The sequence below is a fragment of the Mustela erminea genome, chromosome 3 (genome assembly GCF_009829155.1).
Source record: "Mustela erminea isolate mMusErm1 chromosome 3, mMusErm1.Pri, whole genome shotgun sequence".
NCBI lineage: Eukaryota > Metazoa > Chordata > Mammalia > Carnivora > Mustelidae > Mustela > Mustela erminea.
In genome coordinates, this window is record NC_045616.1 from 93,738,038 (window position 1) to 93,759,391 (window position 21,354).

The window sequence follows — 21,354 nt, forward strand, 5'->3', positions numbered from 1 at the left end:
TAATAGTGTTTTTAAGGTTCATCAATGTACTTCATTTCCTTTTTTAAAAATAGGTTTATTGAGGGGCGTCTGGGTGGCTCAGTGGGTTAAAGCCTCTGCTTTCGGCTCAGGTCATGATCTCAGGGTCCTGAGATCGAGCCCCGCGTCGGGCTCTCTGCTCAGCGGGGAGCCTGTTTCCTCCTCTCTGTCTCTGCCTGCCTCTCTGCATACTTGTGATTTCTGTCTGTCAAATGAATAAATAAGATCTTTAAAAAAAAAAAATAGGTTTATTGAGATACAAGTCATATACCATACAGTTTACTCCTTTAAAGTGTGCTTCTCAGTGGTTTTTGTTATGTTCATAGAGTTGTACCTCTGTTGCCACAATCAGTTTTGGAACATTTTCCTTACCCCCCGAAGAAACGCTATGCCTCTTAAATGTCACTCTCAACCCAATCCTAGGCAATCACTCATCTACTTTTTGTCTCTATAGGTTTGCCTATTTTGGATACATAATGTAAAGGAATAATGCAATATGTGGTGTTTGATGACTAGCTTCTTTGATTTAGAATAATTTTTCATGGCTCATCCATGCTGTAGCATGTGTCAGTATTTAATTTTTTTGTTACTGTTGAAGAATCATCCATTGTATGGATACACCACATTTTATTGATTGCATCAAGTGAACATTGGGGTTGTTTCTGCTTTCTGTCTATTATGAATAATGCTGTTATGAACTTAGTTGTACAAGTTGTACAAGTTTTGTGTAAATATGTGTTTTTGGTTCTCCTGGTTGTATACTTGAGTGTAATTGCTGGATCCTGGGGTAATTGTATACTTCAGCATCTTAGGAACTGCCAGACTCTTACGCAGCGGCTGTACCATTTTACGTTCTCATCAACAGTGAATGAGGTTTCTGATTTATCCATATCCTCGTCAGTGCTTGTTAGTGTCCCTCTACTAATTAGCCATTTTAGTCAGTGTCAAGTGGTATCTCTGTGGGCTCGATTTCCATCTTTGATGGCCAGTTATATTGAACATCTTTTCCCATGCTTATTAGCCATTTGAATACCTTCTTTAGAGAAATGTTAGTTTCAATCTTTTGCCTGTTTTTAATTGGGTAATTTGTTTTTTTGTTATTAAGTTGAATACTTATTTATATATTTTAGATAGAAGTCCCTTAACAGGTATATGATTTACACATTTCCCCATTTATGGGTTTTTTCACTTTCAGGATGGTTTCCTTTGAAGCACAAAAATTTTAAATTTTAACTATGTCTGATTTATTTATGTTTAGTTATGTTGCTTGTGTTTTTGGTGTTACAGCTAAGAAACCATTGTTTTATCCGAGGTCATGAAGATTTATGCTTTTGTTTTATTCTAAGCGTTTTATAGTTGTCGCTTTTACATTTAGATCTTTGATCCATTTTGAGTTAATTTTTATATATGTTGAGGTAGAGGACCAACTTCATTATTGTGCATGTGGATATCCAGTTGTCATAGCACCATTTGAAAAGACTGTTTTTATCCCCCATTGCACTTTCCTTTTTTGACTGAATATGGATTGTGGCGTTCTTTGTGTATCAGTACAGAGAAAGCCTCTTCATTCTTGTTTTTTCTATTGTCCTTTTAAAAGGCTGGCATCCTGTCTTTTATATGGACATAATTAAAATGTATTTAGCCAGCCCTCTCTTGATGAACACCTGGGTTGTTTCGAATCTTTTGCTGTTATAAACAGTTCTGTAGTAAGCAGTGTTGTACATACATGATTTCATACATGTGCAGGCATATCTGAGGATAGATTCCTGAAGCTAGATTGCTGGGCAGGTTAAGCAATTGGTAAATATTACCAAATTTTTTAGGATATGAGACAGAAAAGATTAGCCTTTAAAATATTAATACTGAAATTTTGTTTAGAATTCCATTGTCAGTAAAATAACTAAAGAATAATGTGCATATGGTAATTGAAGAGAATATAGAATAACAGTAGAATAACAGTAGCCACCTTTGTAGAATGGTGTAGAATACATAATAGAATGACAGCAGCTACTATTATTAGGCTCTTATAATGTGATAATAGGTATTATCACTTAGTGGTATAGTAGTAGTAGTACTTAGTTGATTTCATTTAATCTTTTCTAGCAGTTCAGTTTTGTTAATGTGAAAACCAAAGCCTGGAGGGGTTTCCTGACAGTCATGTAGCAGGTGAATGGTGGTATCATCTAGAATTATAGGGGTGGTTTTTGGAGTCCTTCCATCAGAGCTTGAGTTTTCTGGGTCTGATATCTTGAGCAAGTTACTTAATCTTTATGAGCCTTAGTTTGCCATTGTAATTGTTTTTGGTGTGCCCCAAACCATGCCCAAATAAAATAGCAAACTGAATAAATGTGTGTGTTCTGACTGCTCTACCGACTGGCATTTCCTATTTCTCTTTTCTCCTTGGGAGGCTCTATTCCCTGACAGACAGCAATACTAAATTAGGCCAATTAACTGTACTGTGGCCTTTAAGTGTTCAAGTGAAAGCTAGAGTCACACATCTCTTTAAATCAAAAGCTAGAAAAGATTAAGCATATTGAGGAAGACATGTTGAAAGCCAGGATAAGCTGAAAGGCCTCCTCCACCAAACAGCAGCTTTTGATGGTAAAGGAGAAGTTTCTGAAGGAGATTAAAAGTGCTACTCTAGTGTACACACACGTGATAAGGAAGCAAACAGACTTATTACTGATGTAGAGAAAGTTTTAGTGGTTTAGACAAAAAATCATACTAGCCACAACATTCCCCTAAGCCAGAGCCTAATCCAGGATGAGGCCATAACTCTCTTTAGTTCTTGAAGGCTAAGAGAGGTAAGGAGGCTGCAGAAGAAAAGTTTGAAACTGGCAAGGTTTTGCTCATGAGGTTTAAGGAAGCTATCTCCAGAACATGAAAGTGCAAGATGAAGTAGCACATACTGATGTAAGAGCTGGACAAGTTAACCAGGAGATCCAACTAAGATAATTCATGAAGGTGGCCACACTAAACAGCAGATTTGCAACGTAGATGACACAGCTTTCTATTGCAAGAAGATGCCGTCTAGGACTTCAGTAACTAGAGAAGTGAAGTCAGTGCCTGGCTTCAATTTTAAGACAAACTGACTCTCTTATTACCGGCTAATGCAACTGGTGACTATAAGTTGAGGCCAGTGCTCATTTAACAATGTTAAATTAACATTTAACATTCTTTAACATTCTGAAAACTCCTACCACCCTTAAGAATGATGCTAAGTATACTTTCTTTCATCTATAAATGGCACAACAAGGCCTGGATGACAGCACATCTGTCTACAACATGATTCATTGAATATTTTTAAGTCTACTCTTGAGACCTCAGAAAAAAAAAATTTTCTGTCAAAATATTACTGCTTATTGGGGCACCTGGGTGGCTCAGTGGGTTAAAGCCTCTGCCTTCAGCTCAGGTCAGGATCCCAAGGTCCTGGGATCGAGCCCCACATTGGGCTTTCTGCACAGCAGGGAGCCTTTTTCCTCCTCTCTTTCTGCCTGCTTCTCTGCCTACTTGTGATCTCTGTCAAATAAATAAATAAAAGCTTTAAAAAAATATATTACTGCTTATTCACTGTGCACCTGGTCACCTAAGAGCACAATGAATGAATGAGATGAGTCTTGTTTTTATGCCAGCTAACACAATATCCAGTCAGGGGCCTGTGGATCAAGTCTTGTTATTGAAGAAATACATTTCCTAAGGCTAGAGCTGCCATAGAGAGTTATTCCTCTAAAGGATCTGGGCAAAGTAAATTGAAAGTCTTCTGGAAAGAATTCACACTTCTAGATGTCATTAAGAACATTCGTGATTCATGAGAAGAAATCATGGTATCAGCATTAACAAGAGTTTGGAAAAAGTTAATTCCAACCTTCATGGATGACTTTGAGGAGCTTGAGACTTGATGTGATGGAAACAGTAAGAGAACTAGGATTAGAAGTAGAGCCTGAATTGCTCCAATCTCATGATAAAACCTAATGGATGAGGAGTTACTTTTCATGGATGAACAAAGAAAATGTTTTTTTGAGACGACATCTACTCCTGGTGAAGATGCTGTGAAGACTTGAAATGGCAACAAAGAATTTAGAGTATTTCAGAAAAGTTTGTTGATAGAGCAAGTGGCAGGGTTTGAGAGGATTGACTCCAATTTTGAAAGAAGTTCTGCTGTGGGTAAAATGTTAGCAAACAACATCACGTTCTGTGGAGAAATCATTGTTGAAAAGAAGAGTCAAATCACTGCAGCAAACCTTGTTTTATTTTAGGAAACTAACTGCCACAGCCTCCCCAGGCTTCAGCAATCCCCACCCTGACTGACCATCAGCAGCCATCAGCACTGAGACAGGATCCTCCACCAGCAAAAAGATGTTGACTGGCTGAAAGCTCAGATGATAGTTAGCGTCTTTAGCAATAAAATGTTTCTTAATTAAGGTGTATATTACTGTTTTTTAGACATAGTGCTATCACACACTTAATAGATTAAAGTGTAATGTAAACATAATTTTATATTGAGTGGGAAAGGAAGAAGCTCATTTGACATGGTTGGAGTATTCACTTGATTGTGGTGGTCTGCAACCCAACCTACAGTAGCTCCCAGGATACCTGTATTTTGTTGACATATCATGGTGACTTTGAGGGCCTTCCAAAGTGAATTTTAGTTTCTAACACTGTATTTTAAGTAAATCCTTCCTAAATATATCCTTTATACTTGGTAAATAAGGTTACTCACAGAAAGGTAACATTTTATATACAGATATCATAGATCTGATTATTTCACTCATTTGTTTGAAATCCTCCAGTGTCTTCAAGTTGTTAAGATAAAGACCAATAACCATGCTTAGTCATTTTTTTTTAAGTATTTTATTTATTTATTTGAGAGAGATCACAAGCAGAGGTAGTGGGAGGAGGAGAAGCAGGGTCTCCACTAAGCAGGAAGCCCAATGCCGGACTTGATCCCAGGACCCTGGGTTCATTACCTAAGCTGAAGGCAGATGCTTAACCAACTGAGCCACCCAGGGGCCCCTGACTATGCTTGGTCTTATCTCTTGGCTACTTCTGTAGCCAGATATCCCACCTATTTTACCTGTGCTTCCTACTTTTTCCAGCCAACCTGGCTTTTTTGTTTGTTTTTTCCTTTTTCTTTTTTTTTTTTTTTGTTTTTAAGATTTTATTTATTTATTTGACAGAGAGAGATCACAAGTAGGCAGAGAGGCAGGCAGAGAGAGAGGAGGAAGCAGGCTCCTTGCGGAGCAGAGAGCCCGATGCGGGGCTCGATCCCAGGACCCTGGGAATCATGACCTGAGCCGAAGGCAGAGGCTTTAATCCACTGAGCCACCCAGGCGCCCCAGTTTTTTCCTTTTTCTAAGTGCCTAGTTTTGGCCCATTTCAGGATCCTAGCACATACTCTGTTCCTGCTACCTGAATCCAGGTTGGCAACCTCGTATTTCATCAAGTCTTAGCTTAAATGTCATCTTGGGGGATGTCGTCCTCCCTTTGCCTCTCCCCCTACTTGTGCTTGTGCTCATTCTCTCTCTTTCAAAAATAAATGAATGGAATCTTAAAAACTAAATAAACATCATTTTGGGGAAGCTATACGTCTCTGCTTTACTAGCTTAGTCTCTTTGTATTGTATTCTCCTACTGTTGAGTATTTTTTTTCTTCGTGACATTATCCCAATTGAAATAATTAGTGGGTGGTGTTACTCATTTGTACATTCTTGCCATAGGTTGTTACCTGCACAAGTGTAGAAATTGTGTCTATTTTGTCCGTCACTGTATCTTCACTTTTTTAGCTGAGTGCCCAACACATAGTAGATGTTTGATAAATAACTATGGTGAAGTTATGGTATGTGTATAAAATCTTAAGGCCATTTTTTTCTTTTTTAGGTTAAAGAAAGACCTGATGTGGGAGTTTATATCAAAGATTTATCAGCTTATGTGGTAAATAATGCTGATGATATGGATAGAATTATGACACTAGGCCACAAAAATCGTAAGTGTAGTACATTATTGTGATTGAATATTTGTGTGTTGAGTAGGCTTTTAGAAACCAAATTGATGGGCTTCTGGGTGGCTCAGTTGATTAAACGACTGCCTTAGGCTCAGTTCATGACCCCAGAGTCCTCGGATCCAGCCCTGCTTTGGGTTCCCTGGTATGCAGGAAGCCTGCTTCTCCCTCTCCCACTCCCCCTGCTTGTATTCCCTCTTTTGCTGTCTCTCTCTGTCAAATAAATAAATAAAATCTTTAGGGGAAAAAAAGAAAAAGCAAAACTGGTATGGCGCTTTGCCCTGGATTTTTTAAAGTTTCTTGACAGCTCTCTCTCCTTGATTATTTACTATATAGAGAACGTATATGAATGAAAGAGATCACACATTGCCTTGTTTGCGAACCAAAATTTTGTGTCTTGGTACTACTGCTGTATATTTGGAACTCTCATATAGCTAGCTGTCTCTTTTTAGCTATAATAATATTGGTTACATTTATTGAACACTTACTGTGTGGTAAGGACTTATGCTAAGTGCTTTCTTTATAAGAAGGGTCTTTTTAAAATCCTCAAACTGTACCATGAATATAAAAAAAAATTAAAAATCAGTTGCCTTCGGCTCAGGACTAACTGCTCAAGACTTAGTCTAAGTAACTTGTCCAAGGTTATGTACTACTTAGTGGCAGAGTGAATATCTGAACCTAGGCCGTTGATCATCATTAACCAAACACTTTACTGCCTTTATTTTGTTGACAAGACAAGCAAACCAAAATTAAATGACTTTTTTTTTTTTTAAGATTTTATTTATTTATTTGATAGAGAGTTCACAAGGAGGCAGAGAGGCAGGCAGAGAGAGAGGGGGAAGCAGGCTCCCTGCTGAGCAGAGAGCCTGATGCAGGGCTCGATCCCAGGACCCTGAGATCATGACCTGAGCCGAAGGCAGAGGCTTTAACCCACTGAGCCACCCAGGTGCCCTAAATGACATTCTTTTTAATAAGAGTTTTAAATTTTGTCAAAAGACTAAAAAACTGTAGCACTGTTTAATATACAGGACGCCCCAGGCCTAGTACTAGTGATGTTGCTAGCAGCAATTAGAGATCAGAAGTAAAAAACAAGAACATAGCAAGTGAACATCTTTTTAAAAGTGTTTTTTGGCTAGACTGTAAATCTAGCAAACTCAAGGATATTAAAAAAAAATTAAAAATCAGTTGCATTCTGACAAGCCAAGTAGCAGAGAAAGGTCAAATTGTAACAGAAAAATGAGCAAAAGATACACATGAATATGTTATTCCCAGAACAACTATACATAGCAACAAGCATACCACAGGGTGTCCAGCTTGGCAGGTAGTTGGGAAAATGGGTACTAAAACAACAGTGGGACTTATTTTACCCGTTTTGGATGGAGGGATATCCAGGTTTGTGAATCTCTGAAGAGATGGGCACTGGTGATGGGAATGGCAGGTGCTCTAGCCTTTTTGAAAGGGAGTGTAACAGTAACTGCTGAAATTTTTAAAATGCATTTCTCTTGACCCAGTGTTTCTAATTTTAATATATATCCAGATACATATTGATATATATATTGATAAATATCTCAAAAAAATCTTTAGACATAAAAAATGCCTTATTGCAACATTATTTGTAATAGAAAGTTTGATGCAGACTATCAGTAAAACATTGGTTATATAAATATGGCACAGAAATACTACGGACCATATGAAGCTATTAAAAAAAAACACGAGTTAAATCTACATGTAGAGATTTGAAAGATTTTCAAGATATATCATTAAGTGAAAGGAAAGCAAATTACAGAATAGTATTTGAAAGATTTTCAAGATATATCATTAAGTGAAAGGAAAGCAAATTACAGAATAGTATATACAAATTACAGAAAGCAAAGTACAGAATAGTACTGCATCATCCCATTTATAGATGTAGAAAGAAGCCAAATTGTTAAACAGCTGTGTATTTGGGCAAGTGTGTGTGTGATTCAACTTGTGTGTTTGTTAAATACTAATGAAAGAACATTTAATACTGGTTACCTTTAGGTAAGGGGAAGTAATATTGGAGAACAGGGTTATATGGAGCTTTTACTTTATGTTTTTTTATGTCTATTTCTGGATTTTTTTTTTTTTAATACCAGGAGTATGTTCATGTATCGCTTATTCAAAAAATTTTTTTTGACTTATGATTCTATTCATAGTAGTGATTAAAACCACCCCTTAAAAACAAAGCAAAACAGGGGCACCTGGATGGCTCAGTGGGTTAAAGCCTTTGCCTTTGGCTCAGGTCATGATTTCAGGGTCCTGGGATCGAGCCCTGCATCGGGTTCCCTGCTTAGCAGGGATTCTGCCTCTGCACCTGTCTCTGCCTGCCTCTCTGCCTACCTGTGATCTCTGTCTGTCAAATAAATAAATGAAATCTTAAAAAACAAACAAAAAAGAAATTAGGCCCTTCATTCCATGAACAAATACATGACCTGCTTAGCAATTAAAATGCAAATTTAAAATAGTCCCATTCACATTGTAGGCACCATTGTAAATTGGCTAATATTTCTGTAGAGCAAGGTTTTTCAACCATTAAACCATAATCATTTTCTTTAAAAAAATTTCTTTCTGAATAGGTAATCCATACACATGTTGTACAATTCAAAAGTCTTTCTCCTGCCCTTGGGTCTCAGTCACCTAGTTTCCACACCTGGTGGTAACTCAATAATTACTTTGTCATGTTCTCTTCCTGATACAGTCTGTGAGTGCCCAAGCATGTATTTTTAGAGAGTGTGCTTGTCCTTTCCTCAGATAATAGTATACTTTATTCACTTAATGATATTTGGAAATCATTTCACAGTAACACATGGTAGGCATTTTAAAGTAACTATATAGTGTTTCACTGGATGGATCTATGTATTTATGCAGTCTTTTCTTCATAGGCTTTTGTGTTTTTACTCACGCTGTTACTGACCAGTACTGTAGTAAATATTCTTATATGTATGAGTTTATACACATGCAGTCATATTTACAGGGTAAGTTGTTCCATAGCATCTTGAAAAACATGAAAAATTTAGGTTTTTTCTTCCTCCAAAATAAATACGTATTTTAAAAAATTTATTTATTTGACAGAGATCACAAGGAGGCAGAGAGGCAGGCAGGGAGAGAGGAAGGGAAGCAGGCTCCTCGCCGAGCAGAGAGCCTGATTTGGGGCTTGATCCCAGGACCCTGGGATCATGACCTGAGCCAAAGGCAGAGGCTTTATCCCACTGAGCCACCCAGGCGCCCCTAAATATTTCTTTTTAAAGATTTTATTTATTTGACACAGAGAGAGAGGGAGAAAAGATCCCAGGGTCCTGGGATCACGACTTGAGCTGAAGACAGATGCTTAACCAATAGAGCCACCCAGGTGCCCCCAAAATAAATATTTTGACAAAAAGCTATAGAAATTTTTTTTTTTTCAATTTCCATTTTGTGATGTATCAGTAAGTTGGAGCATTGAATAAGCTTGACTGCTGCAAGCGGTTCTCTCCTTAAGGACTGTAATGTTCAGTGTACTATGTCTGTTGCTTTGATTTCATAACTGGAAATAAAGAAAAATCAGTCATAAATAACATGCTGTACTTACATTGCAAAAATAGTAGGTATGAAAATAGTTAATAGGATTTTTAAAAATTACATGTTCTATCCTACTCCAAATTGAAAAACACTGGTGCATCATTCTTTGATAATCACATAGCTATAAAACTATTCCTGCCCTTTGATCTGGTAATTCCGGCTTGGAAAATACATCCCATGGGCATAATCCTAAAGAGAAAGAATGATGTTCACTCAAAGATGTTCATATTAGTGTTTAATATGAGGACCTAAAATTGGGAAACAATCCCAAATATCTCTCAGGGAGCAGCAAAATCAATTTTAGTAAAATTTACAAATTGTTTTTACATGAAAATGTAGGATATAATGTTAAATGGAAAAGCCAGAGGATAAAATAATACTCAGTATGTTTATCACTGCCGATCAGAAGTTATAAAGTGGTGTTAGATTTTATTTTATTTTTTTAAAGATTTTTTTTTTTTAAGTAATCTCTGCACCCAACTTGGGGCTCAAACTTAAAACCTGAGATCTACCAGTTGAGCAAGGCAGCTGCCCATGGATTTATTTTTTTTAAGTATTTTTGGAAAAAATACCCAAGTTTATAATATGATTTAAAAGAAAATTTGTGTGGAGTCACAAATCCTTGTATTTTCTTTCACTAATTTTTCTTATATCTTCTTCCATTGAGCTTTGCTTTCCTTTATAACTGCAGTTTACATTCTAATTATCTGACTTCTAATGTAACCATATGCTTATTAAAAGAATACTCAATCTTCAAATTATACAGTCAGCTTGCCTTGAAAGTTCTGCATGAATATGTAATAGGAAGATAATTTTGACATTGGCTAAATTTTACAGAATGCTTTTCAAATACTTGGCAATTAAAAAAACTAATACGTGCCTATTATAAAAAAACAGACCTTTTTCTTTACATAATATATTTATGTATTTAATGCTTACATAAATGCTTGGTATATTTTGAACGGATGCTTTTGTTTAATAGAAATAGGATTGTACTATATATTCCTTTCTCTCTTCTCCTTTTTTTTTTTTTTTTAATTCATATGTTGTGGGTATCTTTCCATGTCATCCATACAGATCTGTGTTTTTAAAGGACTGTTTAATAGTCCTTAGTATGACACTTTTTCTTAAGATTTTATTTATTTGTTTAGAGAGAGTATGTAAGTGGTGGGAGAGGGAAGGTTCAATCTCACTACCTGAGCCAAAATCAAGAGTCAGATGCTTAACTGACTAAGCCGCCCAGGTTCCCCATGACTGTTCTATAATAGGTTGACACTGTCCTTTTGGGTGTTTCTGAGCTCTTGATATTGCAAACAGTGCTGTACTGAATATCCTGTATCTATCTAATGCATATATGCAAGTATTTCTGTGTCTTAGGTGCTTGGAACATAATGCTTTTTAGAGATAGCTTAAACAGAAATAGTTTTTTGAATTATTTAACTTTGTGGGCTTTTTTTTAAACCTAAGTTTGTATTTTTTTTAGTCAGGATTGAAATGAAGTATTTTGTCCTAAAATTGCCTCTGTAGTATGAGAAACATTACAAATTCCTTTTTTTTTTTTAAAGATTTTATTTATTTATTTGACAGAGAGAGATCACAAGTAGGCAGAGAGGCAGGCAGAGAGAGAGAGAGAGAGGAGGAAGCAGGCTCCCCGCCGAGCAGAGAGACCAATGCGGAACTCGATCCCAGGACCCCGAGATCATGACCCGAGCCGAAGGCAGCGGCCTAACTCACTGAGCCACCCAGGCGCCCATCCTTTTTTTTTTTTTTTTTTTTTTTTTTTTAAGATTTTTAAAAATTTACTTACTTGACAGAGAAAGAGAGCACAAGTAGGCAGGGCAACAAGCGTAGGGAGAGGAAGAAGCAGGCAGGCTCCCTGCTGAGCAGGGAGCCTGATGCTGGGCTCAATCCCAGGACCCTGAGATCATGACCTGAGCTTAACTGACTGAGCCACCCAGGCACCCCTGCAAATTCTTTTGTTATAAATTATCAGAAATTTATAATGTTAAATAAACCTATGCTTTTCTGGTTTAGCCATGCTCTCTGGCTCTTTGCTGTGATGAAATTAAGTATTTTAAACCATTCTGTATATTTAATTATTTTAAAAAATACTCCCTCTTGTTTTACTTTTTAAGAATTTCCTTCCATTCTTTAAGGTTCTGTTGGTGCAACTAACATGAATGAACATAGTTCCCGTTCCCATGCCATCTTTACAATTACTATAGAATGCAGTGAAAAAGGCATTGATGGTAACATGCACGTCAGAATGGGGAAGCTCCATCTTGTAGATCTTGCTGTGAGTAACAGGACACTACTGAAGGAATAACCCTTGTGATTTTTTGCATTTTAAAAGCGAATAAAAATTCACTTATAAAAATTGAAAATGTGTGATTTACATGGAATTTTTAAGTTGTTTATTTGTGTATGTGTTTTTAACTTATTATCTATTATGGAATACTTCCAACATCTACAAAAGTACTAAGAATAGTATGGTCTCTTATGTACCTGTGACCCAACTTCAGTCTGTTTGTGCCAGGCCCATTTCATCTCTACCATCAGCCACTTTTTCCCTTCCTATATTATTTTGAAGCAAATTCCAGATATTATAGCAGATTTTTTAGTGTCACATTTTGTTTTAAACTTTCGGAGGAATATTCTGTATATTTCATTTTAGCTTTATTTCTGTCTTTATTTATTGCTAGGGTTCAGAAAGACAAGCAAAAACTGGAGCTACTGGACAGCGCCTAAAGGAAGCCACAAAAATCAATCTTTCGCTTTCCACCCTTGGTAATGTAATTTCTGCTTTGGTTGATGGAAAAAGCACTCACGTTCCTTATCGCAACTCTAAACTGACTCGTCTTCTTCAGGATTCCTTGGGAGGAAATTCAAAAACCATGATGGTAAGACTTAATTGTAGAATAGTTATCATTGAGGAAAATTTCATATTCCTGGTTATGCTAATAATTGATATGCATAACATTTTAAAAACTATTGATTATTTCACTTATGATTTGTGGTTATTCTTTTTCAAGTACACTGTGTTAATCCATATAATGGTGTTTGGAAATCCATGTCATTGATGTTTTCTTGTTCAAGAAGGCCAGAGGAAAACTATGTTTCAAAAATTCTTTTTGATATTATCATAGTGGTCATATTAATTTTAACTGCCTCAAGTGTAAAATGTTTTGTATTCCTAATTCAACAGTGTGCAAATATTGGGCCAGCAGATTACAATTATGATGAAACTATTAGTACATTACGGTATGCTAACCGTGCTAAGAATATTAAAAATAAAGCTAGAATTAATGAAGACCCAAAGGATGCTTTGCTTCGCCAGTTTCAGAAAGAAATAGAGGAACTGAAAAAAAAGCTTGAAGAAGGTAACTTTTTCTCAAAATATTAATGTGAGTGTTGGTTAAAAATGTTGCTTAAACACTAAGTGCTCTAATTTAAAAAACTTACTGAAATTCTTCGAGCATCTAACTTTGATACTTAAAGCAATATTTTTGTAAAGTAACTTGATATACACTTCAGCATTTTTGTATTAAGTTTGGGAATGATTATGTATTTGTGTATGTGATTTTTAAAAATTCGTTTAATTTAAACCTCCATCTCAATCGTATCAGTTCCCATATCCTTTTTGAGATTTCATTTGACCACTTACTAAATAATGAATTTTTTTGTGTTTGTATAAGAGCAAGTTTTACCATATATGTATTTAGGTGAAAATGACCCAGAGTTCTTTGTGAAAGATTTCAGTCACTATTATTCAAAGTAAAGAAACCTATCTGAGTCATGGGTAAACAGAATTTACCATAAGGAAAAATTCATTGAATTTTTTTTGAAAAGCATATCTGAAAATACGCTTTCATGCTTGAATTTGAACATGAGATTATGTTTGAGGAATCCTTTTCTAACAAGATGTTAGAAGGTTAGAAAGTTTGCAGACCTTGTTCATGAGGATGAGAAATTTACAGACTATCATTAAGTACTTGGTGACTCTACACTTTCATGCTAAGAACTGATTGGCATAGGGCTCCTTTTCATTGCAGGTAAACAAATGGCTTTAGAAAAGGTTTTTTGTTTGTTTGTTTGTTTGTTTTTATAGTTTATGGGGAAACTGGATAAAACAGATGTGAATTGAAGAGATGCCACCATCACAGATGTTTGGAAAGGGTACTTACTCAATAAACGAGTAAGATTAGTGAGGAAAAGCAGTAATTGGGCTGCCGCTTAGATAATGACATTTGGTATTTTAAATGTGACCACTAGGTGGTATTTATAGTCAGTATGTTTTAAAGATTTAAAATTTCGATTAACAAATGTTCAATTCATACCTTTATTTTGCTGCCTTTATTTGTTTACATTTTTTCAATGTGACAAAATAAACATAATGTAAAATTTACCATTTTAACTATTGTTGTTCTGTGGCATTAAGTATGTTAACATTGTTTGGAACTATTACCATTATCCATCCCTAAAAGTTTTTAATCATCCCCAAATGAAATTCTGTACCCATTAAACATCCAACTCTCCATCCCTCTCTCTGCCTCACTTCTGGTAACCACTGTTCTGTCTCTGAATTTGACTATTTTAGATAACTCATGAGTAGAATCATATAATATGTCTCGCTTATTTTACCTAGCATAATGTCTTCAAGGTTCATCCGTATCGTAGCATGTGTCAGGATTTCCTTCCTTTTTAAGGTTGAGTAATATCCCATTGTTTGTATATACCACGTTTTGTTTATCTGTGCATCTTTTGGTGGACATGTGTGTTGTTTCTGCCTTTTTACTACTGTAAATAATCTGGCTATGAATGTGGGTGTACAGATATGTGTTGCAGTATGCAGCAAATTTTCATAAAATTTTAAAATTTTATTTTAAAAGATGTAAAATTTCATGCAGTAAAATTTTCAAAAATTATTCTTTTGTTTTTGCCTGATTTTTACTGTTTATATGATCAACTGTATTTACCATATTATAACACTCCATTAACCGGATTATAAAAACAAATGTCATAAGCATCAGTGAAATCAAATATCTTAAGAATAAAGTCGGCATTATGACATGATCAATCAATTCCAATTCTGGGTGTATACTGAAAGGAATTGAAAGCAAGAAGTCATTTTTGAAAATTTTTATTGACTTCTAGAAAACTTGAAGGTATACTGAGTTCCTATGTACTCATCACCCTGCTTCCCCTTATGTTGACATCTTATATGACTGTACATCTTACAGTTATTGGAACCAGGAATTTTATATTGATTCAGACTTACTAGCTAACCTATCAGTCTTAATCAGATGTTGAGTTTCCCCTCTAGTGCCCTTTCTCTCCAGTCCAGGATGCAGTCTAGCATCACATACTGCATTTAGTTGTCTCCTCCAGTTTCCAGTTCCTCATGTTTCTCTTTCTTTCATGGTCATGACACTGTAAAAATGACATATTTGTAGAATGTCCCTCAATTTGGGTGGTCTATACTTCTCTTATAATTATTCTGCAAGATTTCTTCACTCTAAATTCTGTAATTTTACATTTTCCTGTGAACTCAAGGTGTGTCTTGTGGGGAGATACTTTTGAAACTACTAAAAGGTACTGTTTCTGATCATACTTTTTCCTCACCAGTTTGAGGATCCATTAAGGGTTCTTGCCAGCAACAGTAATTCTGTTGCTTCTTGATGACTTTGTCTTCTCAGCATTCCTTCTCATGTTTAATGTTTAGAATTCTGCTATAAGGGGAGTAGTCCCTCCTTCCCTACTTGTTTATTTAGTTATGTCAGTATTATTTTAGTCTGTGCATTATAACACAATAATATTATTTGTTTTATTGCTCAGTTTGTTTGAGCTTTTGCCATAGAAGCTTCTGAATTCATGGTAGTTGCTATACCTTTCAGCATGCTTCCATCAGTTTTTTTATTTTTTTTTAAAGATTTTATTTATTTATTAGAGAGAGAGAGAGAACACAAGCAGGGGGAGTGGGATACGGAGAAGCAGCTGCCCCGCTGAGCAGGCAGCCCAGTGCGGGGCTCGATCCCAGAACCCCGGGACCATGACCTGAGCTAAAGGCAGATGCTTAACGACTGAACCACCCAGGCGCTCCTGATTTTTGGTTTTGAGTGCTGCTTTATTTCTGGCACCACAGATGTTTTGGGCTCATTTTATATGTTCCCTACCCTGGTATTAAACCACCTATTTCTCCCTAGCTCCTTTCAGTGGAGAATGGTATTTAGAAACCAAGACTTGGGCATTAAGTGCACTCATTGCTACCAGGGTGCCACTGTTATGAGGACTGAAGAAAATATTTTTAATGAATTCTTTCTTCTAATATCCTTCTCTTCCTATCTGTTATTTATTGGTTCAGATATTATCATTTGTGATTAGTGTATATTTATTTTTTCCCAAATACCTGTTTTTTTAGACATTTCATACATGGACAGTGTTGTTTTTTTTTTTTAAGATTTTATTTATTTGACAGATAGGTCATAAGTAGGCAGAGAGGCAGGCAGAGAGAGGTGGGGAGGCAGGCTCCCTGCTGAGCGGAGAGCCCAATTCGGGCTCGATCCCAGGACCCCGGGATCATGACCTGAACTGAAGGCAGAGGCTTTAACCCACTGAGCCACCCAGGCACCCTAAGAATATTTTAAAAATAAAATAAAATCTGACATAGGAAACTGAGGAGAAAATACTTCCCCAAAGTGATCACTTTTTTAAAAAACTGAAATAATAAACTTGAAATTTTTATATATACGTAGAACTTTTTTTTAAACTAATAATTTGAAATTTAAGTAGATCAGAATTTTTTTTTGAAGATTTATTTGAGGGAGTGAGAGAGGGAGCACAAGCGGTGGGGGGTGCGTGGAGAGCGTGAGTGGGGACAGGGGAGCACGAGCAGGCGGGTGCAGTGACTCTCAGGGCTCCATCCCAGGACCCCAGGATCATGACCTAAGCTGAAGGCAGATGCTTAACTGACCAAGCCACCCAGGCGCCCCTTAAGTTGATCAGAATTTAACTTCTCTTTAGGAACTTTAAAATAAAGCCTCTGTGTACATTATATCTTTTCTTGAAGTTAGCATGTGATGTACTGTTTAAGAATATTAAAGTAAGCTTTGTTTAGGGCAACAAACTTAATGAGGAAGGTTGATGTAGAATATAATCTGGTATAGAATATAAATTGTTCTGTAAAATTTCTGTTCAAGGGGAAGAAATATCAGGCTCTGATATCAGTGGGTCGGAGGAGGAGGAGGATGAAGAAGGCGAGGTTGGAGAGGATGGAGAAAAAAGGAAAAAAAGAAGGGGTAAGTTCCTTTTAGTGTTCTAGAAATGAAGTGGGATTGCTGCAGTAAATATGGTTTAACCTTCATCTGAGTGCATGCCTTTTGCCATTTTTAGTTATGGTAGCAATTCACACAGTGGAAATATGGCACACACTTGATTAACTTTGCCTTATTTTTTTCTCCAATGCTGATCTCCTACTTAACAGTTGAATCATAATACCATAAGTTCTGTCTTTTACAGTTTAGAATTGTAAAAATCTGTGATAATGGTTATACCATGTAAAGATTTCATTCAGGATTTTAATTTTATGGGGGGACTTTGATTTGTGTTGGGAACCTAAAATTTTTTTTAGGAAATCAAGATAATGTGGAGTTTTTCCTCAAGCATGATTAGGCTTTAGAAGTCACTGAATTTTTAAATGATGAAGTTATATGAGGATTCTTATTTTTTTAATTTAATACTTTGCTTTATAAAATGTACTTTCATTCTTACTCTTTTATGGGTCATTTGTTGCCAAGTGTGAAGTTTGTATTTATTGCGATAAAGATACACATAACAGGCAAGAGGGAGACCTATTATATAATAATGGCCCACTTTTCAAACATTTTTGCTCTTAATGTTTGTTTGTTTCAGAACTCTCTTCCATTAATGTGGATCATTAATGTGTGGATCATTGTTTTCAAGCTGGTGCATATTTTGCTTGTCTTATTAAAATAATGATCTTGCTGAAAATAAACCCAGGAGTTCCAAATTTTAAACCAAAGGTCTGTCATTTCAGAAGACAGGAAGAGCATGATTTAGAGCAAGAGCTGGCCAGCTGTGGTCTACTGGCCAAATCTGGCCCACCACCTGTTTTTATAAATTTATTAAACATCCATGCTTATTTGTTTGCATATGGTGTTCAGCTGCTTTCAGATGAGACTGTATGGCCCACAAAGCTTAAAGCACTTATTATCTGTCCCTTAACAGAAAATGCTTGCTGTCCGCCTATTTAGATATATGGCTTTGTGTTCATCCCTATTTTTTCACAGACTATTCATAGCTAAAGCATATCATAGATTTGTTTAAAATAAAATTTAAAATAGGCAAAAAATGCCATTGCTTAATATGTTAAAGTATTTATTAATAGGATAACTACCTTCTAGACTTAGAGATTTGAAGATTTTTAGTGAGCCTTTCACAGTTCTGCCATGAAACCTGAAACATACATAATTATATCCAGTTGTTTGATGTTTTGGTGGAGGGTGAAATTGGAGATGAACCCAGCTGTCAAGATGATGAAGGGCAGTTCATCATTCCTATAGTTTTAATGGTGCATAACTTTAAATTCTAAAACTCACTTCCTGTAACTTACCGGGTAAATAGTTTAAGTAGACTTAAATGTCACCAAATGCCTTATTTTTGATTCATGTCATTTCAGCCCTCTGAATTATTATGTTGTAACTGGGTAGTGGGATTTGCCCACAGTAGATGCTTAAAGGAGTCCGGTTTGCCCCGTCTAGTTTTGTAACTAGAGAATATTGGGTAGTCTACCAAGACTTGTATTAAGGGAAAGTACATTTTGATTCTTTAATGGAAAGCTTGATTGTTCTTCAAAATTCTCTCTCTGGCACTGAATTTTCCTCTGTGTGTGTGTTCATTTTCTTGTTTCCTCTTTCTTTGGTTCCTGTCGGGCTCACTTCTTTGTCTTCCAGGCAGTAGCAGCAGCAGTAGTTCAGACTCCACATGTTCTGTCATAGAGAAACCTCGGGATAAGTCCTTGCCTAGTGAGTGGTAGCTCTTAAATTCTCTCACAGAGCTTTGGCTTTTCCATAACCCATGTGCTTCATTGGAGAAATGCTGCACTGCTCCCTGTCATTAATTCAAGAATACATGTTGGACTTCTCAGTAGGACAAAGCATGTGATATTTCCCCCTTCTTCATCGCTTCCAGTTAACTGTAATTGTTAAAACGTGTGCTTAAGCTTATGTTTGAGATAATGGAAGAGAGATTCATGCTTTTGCAATTGAGATAATGTAAAGAGAGCGAGTAAGCTGTATAAAAGAATAATTCTTATGGTTCCTTTTTATGTTTCAGGATAAACTTCCAATCCTAGTCAGTATAAGGGACATGCAGTAACAAATCCTGAATTTCTAAAAGTATAAATTAGATTTGGCAATACACCAGTGCCCATTATAACATGTCTTAAGTTAAAGATTTGATGCTGTGGTATCCCATTCTTAGGGGTAGCTTAAGATTGAAAGCTCCCAAATGAAGAAAAACATAAAGTTTGAAGCAAGTAAAGATACATTGGATAATAATTTTATTTCAGATGGCCACTTTTCTCTCTTTCTCAACTGCCTGATTGATTTTAAGGAACTCTACTCTGTGATTAGAGAATTCAGATCCACAAGAAGTTGTTTATGCAGGATCTGTCTAGACATATTTCAGTCACAAAGTTTCTTTCTTAAACCTTAAATCAGTTGAAAAGTATTGCTAATTTTTAGTTATAATTTTAGGAGAAAAGGGAAGTGACTTTTTTTTTTCCTACTAGATTGCAGCTTACTGTCTTTTAAAGCATTATCTATGTACTTAGTTTTCTAAAACTAATAACAAGCACATTTGGTTATTCTTAATGCATTTAGCTGTCTAAAGGAAGAATTGCAAGAATATTAGGAATCGTTTTCTTTCTTGACAACTCTTACATTTTACCAAAACAATTAATTGTATAGGACAATTTATAAAATACAAGAAATTTCCTTAGAAACCATATAGAGTTATTATTTTGTACTATAAACTGTCAGATATGAGAAAATACCTGAGTGGCATTATAATTTAAGTTTCTGTTTTAAAATTTACCTTAATCTTTAAAGTAGTAGTTATATGAAAATATGTTATGAAATGAGTTCATTAGTCACTGTTTGTGTACCTAGCTCATAACATTGACTTCTTCTGTTGTGATGTGGGCGTGTTGGTGAAGTGGAAAAATAGTATTCCTAGCATGTGGTTGCTGTGAACGTGTATGTACCTTCCCTTTTAAAAATACGAATGGCTATTTTTTTTAAGGTGTTCTTTGCTTGAATCATCAGTTGATCATTTACCTCTATGGAATCATAATTACCCTTAACAATCTACTAATAGATTGAATGCAAGTTCGTTGTTATACAGGTGTACTTCACTTTATGCAGTTAATTTTTTTTTCTGAAAAAATAGCTTATAAATCAAATTGGAAAATCAAATCTTTTGGGAGAACTTGCTGTTCTTAATGTTTCTTCATTGTCCTTTTGTTAATCAAATTATCACTGCAAACTGCTATAATCCAATTATCTCTTTAGTTGATTAAGGTTTTTGTGTGGATTTTCTTAAAGGGGAGGCACACCTGTATGGGATCTTTATATTAGAACATTGAATTGGGAAATTCTATAAATTGACAGTGCAAATTTTGCTACTTTTAACTTACTAATTTTTAAAATTGGCTTTATTTCCTGTTTTGTCCTTTTAGATTACTTCCCAGATTTTAGCAGGTTCCCAATTCCATGTGTACCATTAGTATAACCACTTGGTGCTGAACTATTATATTTGCAGGAGTCTGGGAGTCATTGTGAGCTCTTGAGATTGATTTAAATTGTAATCTTAGTCTCAATCTTATTTGCTTAAATTACATCTCTGATTGTGTTGAATTTGCTTTTCTTTTTACATAAAGCTGCTCTTTTTCAGTTTTGATAATGATTTGATTTATTTCTATATTTATACTATGAATAAATGCTGTTAAACATTTTTCTTTGTTTTACAAAGGAAATAATGTTTTTTTTTTTCCTCTTCATCTCTGTGCATATGCTTCCTGTCTACGATTTGCTTACTACTCTTACTGAAAGATCAAGCAGGTTGGTGTGATTGATTTGCACTCCACATGATACAAATTATTTAAACTATAAAGAACTTTGTTATTTAATTGCACTACATTTTTTAAATTTAATTTTTTTCAAGGTAAGTATCTGTCTTTTGTATTTAAAAATATCTTCCAACAGTAGCTTTTTTAAAAAAACCTTTTCTCCTAAATTAAATAAAAAAAAATTCATTTCAGTTTTTGTTTAGGAAGATATTAGGAACATTCTTTTTTTTTTTTTTAAGATTTTATTTATTTATTTCAGACATCGTGAGTAGGCAGAGAGGCAGGCAGAGAAAGAGAGGGGAGGGGGAAGCAGGCTTCCCGCTGAGCTGAGAGCCCCATGTGGGGCTTGATCCCAGGACCCTGGGACCATGACCTGAGCTGAGTGCAGAGGCTTTAACCTACTGAGCCACCCAGGCGCCCCTAGGAACATTCTTTTTTCCAAATGATCTTTTTAGTTGAAGAGTTCAGAAGTATTTGAGTGACAGTGACAACTACACTGGATTCTGTAGACTTAACTGACAAAATAGACAAATATAACACCAGAAGCAGATGACATGATCTTTTTTCCTAAATTTTTAAAGACCCATTAAGCCAAATTTTGGTAATACAAATAT

General features: G+C 35.6%; 1 protein-coding gene across 4 annotated transcripts in view; it reads left to right on the forward strand.

Moving 5' to 3' along the window:
• KIF3A (kinesin family member 3A) overlaps positions 1 to 21,354 on the forward strand; it is a 53,668-nt gene that overhangs the window by 19,133 nt on the left and 13,181 nt on the right. For 3 of the 4 annotated variants that reach the window (XM_032336754.1, XM_032336753.1, XM_032336751.1), the window contains 7 exons: positions 5,895 to 6,000; positions 11,751 to 11,890; positions 12,297 to 12,494; positions 12,800 to 12,974; positions 16,791 to 16,889; positions 18,564 to 18,635; positions 20,724 to 20,732. In XM_032336754.1, the coding sequence (XP_032192645.1) occupies positions 5,895 to 6,000; positions 11,751 to 11,890; positions 12,297 to 12,494; positions 12,800 to 12,974; positions 16,791 to 16,889; positions 18,564 to 18,635; positions 20,724 to 20,732 (799 nt within the window). The remainder of the gene's footprint in view (positions 1 to 5,894; positions 6,001 to 11,750; positions 11,891 to 12,296; positions 12,495 to 12,799; positions 12,975 to 16,790; positions 16,890 to 18,563; positions 18,636 to 20,723; positions 20,733 to 21,354) is intronic. The other variant, XM_032336752.1, reaches the window with a different exon arrangement.